General features: G+C 43.0%; 1 protein-coding gene across 1 annotated transcript in view; it reads right to left on the bottom strand.

Annotated features, from left to right (window-relative positions):
* Positions 1–10,173, bottom strand: part of SLC27A2 (solute carrier family 27 (fatty acid transporter), member 2) — a 40,278-nt gene that overhangs the window by 14,030 nt on the left and 16,075 nt on the right. Inside the window, exon 4 of the mRNA XM_012649496.1 lies at positions 8,932–9,056. Within this exon, the coding sequence (XP_012504950.1) occupies positions 8,932–9,056 (125 nt within the window). The remainder of the gene's footprint in view (positions 1–8,931; positions 9,057–10,173) is intronic.

The following is a 10,173-nucleotide window of genomic DNA, read 5'->3' as shown; positions in this document are numbered from 1 at the left end:
AAATAAAGCAATAATGTGAGGGCCTGGAGGGACTAGAGAGAAGAATCTTCATATGCCTTCATTTAACAGGGAGACCCAGAGGTCACAAGACCAGTTAGAGCTGAACTAAGACAACAAAACTGGCCCAATGGGATGGGAAGGGGAAGAGGAGGAGGAAGCTGGCTCCCAGTGGCCTCAGGTGGCCAGGGAGGAATATGCTTTGCTATAAATAAAAATCACAAAGGAAAATCTGTTTTGGGCTTAAGGTCTGAAAGGCATCTCTCCTGGGTCAGCACGAGAGGTGGGGCTTGGACCAGGCCACCTTCCATTCAACCAAACTCATTTACAAGTCCCCCAAGAATACGTCCAAACCAATGGTGGTTTCAATGATATTTTATATAAATAAGGCAATTTATCTCCTCCTAGGAAGTCACAGCCTGGCAGGAGAGACAGGTAAATAAATAGGTATAATTTTATCTGGCAAACTATGTTACTCTGTGACCTTTATTCTAACAGAGAACAGAAGGAAATGGGGTCAAAGGGCTAAGGTCATCAGGGCTCTCCCCTCACATCACATGTTAATTTCTTTGATCGAACAGCAACTGCTTAAATTAGAGCATTTTCTACGTTATTTCCTACACTGCGAAATCACTGTGGAGTGATTTTGGAATAACTGTTCCTCTTGGAAAAGAACTGTTTAAAGCGGGAAGCTGGCAGTTCTCTATAAGGGAGAGGGCCTTTGCATGGCCGTTTAAAACCACAGCGAAACAAACTCTGAGTTGGTTTCCATGCAGGAGGAGATAAGGGGCCAGGGAGGCGGCAAATATACATTTCATTTTTAAGCAGCTTGTTGGCCCAAACTGAGGTGGCGAAGCTCTTTCAGGAGTCCTAACCAGAGAGCAGATACTGGCCACCGGTACAAACGGGACCTTTGAGCAGTCTTTCTGAGGAGGAAACGTGTAAAGAGACCGGGGCCCCTTGCCAGTGGCTCTTAACCAGGGAGTCTGGAAGAGTCACCCGAGAAGCCTTCTGAACCTGCATGAGCCCTAGACATTTCCCCTGGGTAGGAATCTGTCCTCTTAATCGGCTCCCTTGGTTCACAGGTCACCAAACCTATTCCCCTTTATAATTACCAAGTGCCCACAAGTGGGGAGACCATATTCCAGTTTGCCAGGGTGAGTCCTGGCTATGCCTGTTGTCCTGGCGTGCTTATCACCTCCCACTACTTTTCACTCTCAGGTGTCCCCGTCTGAATAATAAGTTGTAGCGTTATCCTGCCCATGAGGCACTATTCTCCTCAGTAATGACTGTCAGTTTTCAGAGACCACCCTTGCCCCCTCCACCTCCACTGTCCCTCCAAGAATAATAAAATATACAAATATCTGAAGAGTACTTAATTTTGCTTAAAAATGATCACCTGACCCGGGTGCTGACCTGCTCCCGGGCCTGCACGAGAAGCTCCAAAGCAGCATTCCCGTGCGTAAACCCAAGACCTTACTTATCCCACGTGTAGCCCACGATCAACCCTCCTTCTAGCCACTTACTTTATTTCCTTGTCTAATGTTCACACACCTGTCTCCCTCATTAGATGGTAAACTCCTTTGAGGCCAAATAGATGTCTGTATCATCCCCAGTGCTTGCATCCATGTTTTGCATGTAGTATAACCCTTGCAGTAAAATAAATACCCTCCACCAAGAAACCCTCAATTGTCCCCTCAACAGCTAGTGGCAGGGACATCAGCGCAAGAGCAGGGCTTAGGGTGCTGGAGGCCTCAGATGCTCTGGGTGCGTGAGAAGCTGGCCGGCCTCCCAGGTGCAGCTGTCACCTGTGGGTGGCAGGTAGCTGGGCTCCTAATCACAACACCATGGGCTCAGTTTTCATCACACAACTGAGGGATCTTGTTACACCAGCAAAAGGGATTAGAGCCCTGGGCTGAAAATGTTTATGCACACAAACGGGAGACCCTGGAGCCCTCTAAGATGATTGGTTCCCAACTAATCTTTTGTTCACCTGTGGCTGAAAGTAGACTATGACTCGAGTTTTCCTTCCCCATAGGGAAAACAGTGTTTCTCCAGCACCAAAGCCACTCCTCAGAGGAACCGATTTTTAGGTCAAGGGTCACCTTCTCATGTTTGTTCACAAGGATATAACGTTCTCCTCCACATCTGAGCTAAGGTGTGACATGCAAACACACCTGGGGCACTTAAATCCGCACTAGGATTAAATGACTGATGAAGAGCGAGAGGTCAGGGTGTTCGGGGAGGAATGTAGGGTGCCAGGCAATTAGAATAAGCAGAAAGCTTCCACAGAGGACTTTTCTATGCATCAGGCATTTGGTCTGTATTATCTTAAGTTTCTAAAGAACCCTATCAAAATGTGAGAGCTAATAAAGTATTTGCCTTATATTACGGAGCTCTTGGGAAGCTTAAAATAATGTGCCCAAGATCACAAACGTAGCAAATACAATAGTTGCTCCAAGATTCAAACTCAAATGTATGTGACTTCAGAGAGCTCTTTTCCTTAATTAAAAAAAAAAAAGAAAAAAGAGAGAGTTGACACACACGTATACATTAAGAGTCAAATAGTACTGAAAGGCTCTTAAATGCTGTGTTCATTCCACTTATCTGTCCCCATCTTTGTCCCAGCTTGCCGCACAGAGGTGGACACTTCTAACTCTAGTAGCTGTTTCTTCTGATCTCCATATTTCTAAGCGAAATGCTTATTCTGCTATCTCTTGATTCATAATTTTAGATTTCTTACTGTGCTAGATGAGGATGAAGCTCTCTCTCATCTTTCCAGTATCATAGTTTTTGGTTACATCAATATTCAGTGCTCACATTATTTTGCCCATAATACACCGAAGAGCCAAGTAATATACCATGAACAAATTCTTGAACACATTTTTTTTTCCTGGAATTAATTGCTTCCCTGCCCATTTGCTTTATTTTCTTTGTGTCTATTTGTTAAGCCTTTCCTTACCCTCCAGCAGCCTCTAAATAAAATCTTCCTCATAGTGAACTCTATCAGATGATATAATTTCTTTTTCCCCATTATGTTTCTTTCTTTCTACTCCAACCTGGACTAGTTGCTTGCTAGGCCTGAAGATTCCCTTTGTCTCTCTTTCCTGGATCCTGTGTCTTCTTCTCTTTTTTCACTCTCTTCTTTTGGATGGAACCTTTTCTCTAGTAACTTCCCGAAGGGGAATATGTAAGAGGTAAGTTTTTTGTTTTTGAGATTTTGAATGTCTGAAAATATTCTTATTATTTACCTGATTGATAATTTGGCTGGATATGTAATTCTAGATGGGCAATAATTTTTACTTAGAATTTTGAAAGTACCACTGTGTTTTGCAGCTTGTGGTGTTGCTGTTGACAAGTCAAATATCATTCTTATATGACGCCTGTAATCCTAGCTCTCTGGGAGGCCGAGGTGGGCAGATTGTTTGAGCTCAGGAGTTCAAAACCAGCCTGAGCAAGAGCGAGACCCCATTTCTACTAAAAATACAAAAAAATTAATCGGACAACTAAAAAATACATAGAAAAAATTAGCCGGGCATGGTGGCACATGCCTGTAGTCCCAGCTACTCGGGAGGCTGAGGCAGAAGGATCGTTTGAGCCCAGGAGTTTGAGGTTGCTGTGAGTTAGGATGACGCCACGGCACTCTAGCCCGGGCAACACAGTGAGACTCTGCCTCAAAAAACAACAACAACAACAACAACAACAACAACAAAACCAAATATCATTCTTATAAAATCACCTCCCTCTTTTTTTTGTAGTTTTGAATTCCATCATGGTGCAATTTTTTTTTCCTTCATTAACTTTACCGGGAACTCTACTGGCCCTTTCCATCTGTCCTTCAGTCCGGGGAGGTTTTCTTGTATTATTTCTTTGATAATTTCCTCCTCTCCATTTTCTCTGTTTTCTTTTCCTGTTAAACATATGTTGGACCTCTTTAATTGATCTCTAATCTTCTTATCTAGTCTCTCCCAATGTCCATCAATCTATCTTTTTGTTCAACTTTCCATAAGACTTCTCAGTTTTATCTTTCATTCTTTCTATGAATTAAAGACTTTTAAAAATCATTTTTAAAAATTTTCAGGTCTTGTTCATTTTATTTTTTGTAAAACACCTCTCCTGTTTTATAAATACAGTATCCTCTTTAATCTTTCCAAGGATATTAATTATAGGTTTTTGGAGGTTTTCCTCCTGTTCTTTGAATTGATGTTTCTTATTTTCTTTTGATGATCCCTCCTGTTGGAGGCTTTCCTTAGGTGCCTGGTGATCCTTGATGTCTGTTCCTATTCAAGAGTAAGGCCACAAAAAGAAGTCTGAGCAGCCCTGTGTGTAGCAGGGGCTACTGCCAGGTGGGCTGCACTGTTGGGTGATGAGGCAGTAAGCCAATGTCTGATTTCTTTTCTGGAAAAGTTAGTTCTTCCTAAGAATGACCCTATTCCATTCTTCTGCCTGCAAGCATAAACTCAGTACTGGAGTTCCAAAAGCTGTGCTGGGGAAAGGAGTTGGGGTTCTCCCTGGCCAGTATGTAGATATTTACTCAATCTCTGTTTCCAATGTCTCACCACTGCCTTTCTCCATTCTTGGGGTCCTTGAGGTCAAAGCTTCTTTAAATCTTCTCCAGAGAATAAACCTGTTGCCTACAGGGCTGGGGAGAGGAACAGCAGGTCTAGTTACTCCTTACACAGATTTTCAAACAATCCTGTTTTCAAGCTTGGCATCTCTTCCCACCTTTATTTGTATTCACTGCCTTCAATTTCTCAGCATTCAGGAAGCCTTCCTTCTTCTTGGCCCTACTTCTTAAGTTTCATCTTCCTTAGCCCTACTAGGTCACCTTCATTGTTCAGCTTTCTTTACTATGTAGTTCATGGTTGTAATGTCTCTTAGTTTCTTAGATGATGGAGCTTTCCTTGTCTTCCTTGTTTTTGGGGGACTTCCAAGAGTTGAAAGGGCAGGAGGTCTTTACCACCTTAGAAAAACTGTAGAGTCAATGTTCTTAATAACTAACATGTTATAACTTCTGCCTGGATGAGGGCCCACTTGTCGGCTTTCCAGAAGATGTCTTGTCCTTCCAGTGTATTTTCCCCACTGCAGCCAAAAGGACGGTCTAAAAAACGCCATCTCCCTCATCACCCTCACACATCAGGCCCATTAGTTGTGATGTGTCCTGTTCACATTTAAGTCTCAGCATAAAGCCCTTGCCACATGGTCCTCCAATAGGTCTCGCCTCTGCCACACTGCTTGTGGCTCCCAGTGTGCCAGGTGACTTTGTTCCACTACACACACACTGTTCCAGCTAGCCAGAAGCCCTTCTTTCCTTGCTTGGCTGGAGAACTCTGCAGCCTTCAAAACTCACCTTCTTCGGCAAACCTTCCTGATCCTACGCTCCTTCCCTCTTTCTCCCGGCCTGTCCCCCATCTCGGCCCCCAGTCAAATTCATCACTCTCCACTCTATGCTGCTTCACACCCATCATTCTCTTTTCTACCAGAATGAAAGTGATGCAGAGATGGAAATTTTAGGCAGGAAAGGACCACAGAGGTTATCAAATTTCAGAGGGAAGACCGGTAACACTAGGGAGGTAAGTGGAGTCTATTCAGCCCTTTCAGGGTTCTGGTCTATCTCATTTCCCCTTGCAAATGCCAGGACTTTTATGTGTGGCCCCTGGAACTCTCCTCTAATTTCCTCTCCTCCTCCTCCCACTCTGGTCACATTCTCAGCAGGCAGCATAAAGCCTCCTTTAGTCCCTGTGCTATAGGAAAGAAACATTCAGCTTTAGTAATATCTTGCTCCAACAAGTAGGTTTTCCTAAATGACATTGTTTTTTAGGCAATTACACAAACAAAATGGGAGCTGACAACTGCACACTGCAAGAAATGAACCAGAATGTTCTTTCATTATAAACAGGTGCTCTGAGAGCAAAGGCCCAAATACAACAAGGGAAGACAGGCAAAATGGATAAAGAATATTCACCATAACACTGTATAAATCACCTAAGTCAATAGCTTTGCTATCCAACCCCCCACTCACCCTCAGATGAGAGTGATGATCTGACTAATTTGAATATCTTCTCTTATTTGTTCCTTTGTGTCTGGGGGGCAGAATTTTCATTGATTCATTTGATAAATATGTATGGGGCATCTACTATGAGTGACATACTGTTAGGCATAGAAAATAATGATAATGATAATAAAGGCTACCATTTGTTGAGCATTTACTAGTGCCAGGTATTTTGCTATGTACTTTACATACATCATCTCATATTGTCTTCACAGACCCCCTGTGAGGTAGATCTGTTATTTCCACTGTTGGCTCATGGGAAGCTGAGATTTAGAGAGGTTGACGCTTCTGCTCAAATGGCAGAGTTAGGATTCAGGCCTATTGACTCCAGAGTCCTTGCTCTTAAGCACTGCTTTAAGTACCTGGAGCGAAACCTGAACCACTATCATATGGGTGGCTGGGAGCATTCTCACAGTCCTCTGCCCTACCAAAGCAGCTAATGAATGCGGTCCAGAATAGGGAGGAGAAGCACAGTGGCCTCTGCCTGCCTCCCAACACTGGCCCCAGAGCCTCCTGAGGAGCTGTGCTATGTCTATAGATGGGCGACAGCTGATTCAGCTGCTCAGCTAAGGCAGAAGTTGCTTCCCTGAGATCTAGTGCCTGGTGGCTGTGGGAGGTGTCCACCCCTCCAGGGACAGCCCACTCTTCTAGGCAGCTCTAAGGGTGAGAAAGCTCCTGATTACACTGATCCAGAGCCTTTCACCATTCACTCTGGATTTTATCCACTTTTGTTTGAAAAGTCCTTTTGCTATAATCTTTATTTAAGCTCCATAGAATCTGGGCTTCCCATGATGACCTATGATTTAAAAAAAAATCTTTAACTGGAGGCTTTTTGGAGATAACTTTGATCATTTATTACAATTCTTACAAGTATTTTCCAGACAGACAGAACTCAGGGGTGGGGAAGCAATGGCAAACAGGAACTCCGGATCTATTTCTAGATAGGGGTCACCATGACTGTATACCAAATCATAATATATTTTGAAGGTGTAGAACCCCAATCAAACTGTCTTTGTTTTCCAGCATTTGAGATAACTTCACAAAAAAGGTGGAAGAGAGCGTGTGTGTGTGTTTGTGTGAGCCTGAAGACAGCTACACACAAACATGTTTATTTTCCTCCAGTCCAAAGGAGGCTCCCTTTAGACCTAATAGAAACAACACACACGCCCCAAGGAGACTTCTAACTGACGAGGGGGTGCCTTTAAGGTAGAGAAGAAAAGCCAAGCAGAAGGGCCCCATATGGATTTCTGGGTTTTAATAGAGAGGCACGCAACCTTGAGGACCAGGTGGAATACTAATATGAAAAAAAATTCAATAATGCATTAACAGAAATTCCTATGGAAAAGGTCCTAACCCAGCTCACATAAAATCATATCCCTCATGAATCTGTTGAATCTGCCAGAAAATAGAATAATATGTGCTAAGTCCGAACATTTTGGGGGAAATACATTACCTCCCTCAACTCAATTACACATTTTTCAGGGGCAAGAAATGAGAGGTTCATTCATCAAAATTTGTTGATGCCTTTGATCTGCCAGTTACAGGGCTTGGTGCTGCGGATCTGGCAGCGGACAGAGCCCCTGTTTGTATGAGACTTTTGTTTAAGGGGGTGTGGGGCAGATAGTAATCACATACACCTGTACTATGTCAGGAGCCACAAGTTCCAAGAAAAGCAGTAACAAGGTGGATAGTGAAGGGCAGGTGGCATGTTTGATAATTAGCAGGAGGAGCCTCTAACGAGGCGGCATCTGCGCCAAGACTGAGTGAAACAGAGGAGAGAGTCCTGGGGGAAGAGCGTCTCACACTTCTTTCTATGGCACACAGCAGCTAGTACATAAGCTGAACAAAACAGGTGCTTATCAGTAGCAATTTATCAACTTGGTGATCCTTTGAGTTTGTTTTGTGTTGACTGAATAGATTAAAGGAATTAGAATCTGGTGAGTTTACTACATTACCTAGTACAGTGGTTCTCAACTAGGGTAGAAGGTGCCTGACCAGGGACATTTAGCAATGTCTGGAGACAGTTTGATTATCATGACCTGGGGACGGGGAAGGTTACTACTGGCATCTTGTGGGTAAAGGCCAAAGATGCTGCCAAGCATTCCACAATGCACAGAATAAGTCCATACGGCAAAGAATTAATGAGCCCGAAATGCCAGCAGTGCCACTATTGAGAAATCCTGATCTGGTACCAAAGCCAGCCACCAGATCTCCGATGAGCTCTTGAGAACCCTATCAAGATAGGTGGACGTCTGCGAACAGGGCAGATCCACGGCCCTTGGGGTGTCTGTTCCCAGCTTGGTGACAGATTTGGTTGGTTGGTTTCAAAGTCACATGGGGACTTATTCATTAAAGAACATAAGCTTCCTGCATGCTTTTAATAAAAGAGGCCAAGAAGATGTGGTCCCTGCCATCAAAGATGTTTCAGCCTGGGGATGTGAGGCATGAAGACAAACACCTGCAATGTGGCAAGGGCTGGAAGAGGGTAGAAATAAAATGATGTAGCGGAAAGAGGTAATGACTTTTGTTGGAGTGACCCAAATAAATTTAACATATGAGGTATCATTTGCACTGGGCTTTGACAATGGGTTTTAGTTAACAGAGAGAGAAATGGAAGTTACATTAGGTAGAAGGTAAGATGTAAAAACAGGTAAAAAGGCAGGGAATAATAATAATAATAATAATTATGATAATAATAACTGCCATTTAGTAAGCCCCCTCTATGGAGCAGATGTAGTGCCAAGCACTTTATCATGATAAACAATTGTAATCTAAACTCAAACCTGATACACATGAATCTGCTGAAGGCGGGCATCATCCAAAGTGACTTGAATTTCCATCTTATCCATTTCAAAAAGATATTAAAACATGGAGAGTGTTACCTGGGGTGAGTTGCATAAATACCGAAGCAGTTCACCAATATACTGAATGACAGTGGCATTGTATTTTCTGCAGTCATCCCAAAATTGGCTGGCTGAGAATTTAGCCCGCAAGGCAATAGTAGCACCTACAGAGAAAGCATAGAAAGTATCAATAAAGAAATGATACAGTTGGGAAGTTGGGGGTGATGGCTAAGGAGTGTGAGGTTGTCTTTTGGGTTGATGAAAATGTTCTAAATTTGATTATTATGATGGTCGCACAGTCCTGTGAATACACCAAAAGCCATTTAATTGTACACTTTAAGTGAATTAATTGAATTATACCTCAATAAAGTTGTTTTAAAAAAAAGCTACAAAAATTCCCCCAATTATATTTCTCATCTTTGAAAGGCAGAAATTTAAAAATAAATTATATTCACAAACAAGTATTGAATACCTATTATATCAATGCAAAAAATGAATAAGGCATGGTTTTGTCCTACAGGGGCTTCCAACCTATGGAGAAGACACAAAAAAGTCATTCTAATAAAAGTCAGCTTGCAGTAATAGGTTCAAATAAGGCACTAAGGAGGAGAGAGAGCGAGAGAAAGAGAGCTATTAATTTTGCTTGGAGGCAAGGGCTGAGAAAGGCATACTTTGGGAGAGGGAGGATTTGAGTTCAGCCTTGAGAAATGGATGTGGAGAGAGATAAAAGAATTTTAGAGGAAAAAGCTTGAACTAAAGGACAGGCAGCCCAGAAGGTGTTGGGGGATGGCCAACACAGCTGGCCTGTGACTGGGGTGGTCAAGGATGGGTGGGAGGAATGTGGATAAGCAGCTAGGGATACAAGCACGGAGAGCTTGGAAGTGCCAGGGGAAGAGCCAAACTCGATTTTGCAGGTAATGGAGAGTCAAGGTCTTGAATAAGCAGGAGGCAATATTCTTCTATGATGGGTGAGGTAGACAGAATAACGATACATGAAGATGTCCACATCCTGTTCCCCAGAATTTGTGAATATGCTACCTTACATGGCAAAAGAGACTTTGTAGATGTGATTAAGTTAATGATCTTGAGATGGAAAGATTATCCTGAACTATCTGGGTGTGCCCAAGGTAATCACAAAGATCTTTGTAAGAGGGAGGCAAGGTCAAAGGCAGAAGGAGATGAAATGGAAATGACGGGAATGAAAGGCTGGAGTGATGTGCTTTGAAGATGCAAGGTGACCACGAGCCAAGGAATATAGGCAGCCTCTAGAAGTCACAAAAG

This window comes from Propithecus coquereli, unplaced genomic scaffold, assembly GCF_000956105.1.
Source record: "Propithecus coquereli isolate 6110/MARCELLA unplaced genomic scaffold, Pcoq_1.0 Scaffold3, whole genome shotgun sequence".
NCBI classification, from domain to species: domain Eukaryota; kingdom Metazoa; phylum Chordata; class Mammalia; order Primates; family Indriidae; genus Propithecus; species Propithecus coquereli.
This window is presented reverse-complemented; position numbering and strand designations above follow the sequence as displayed.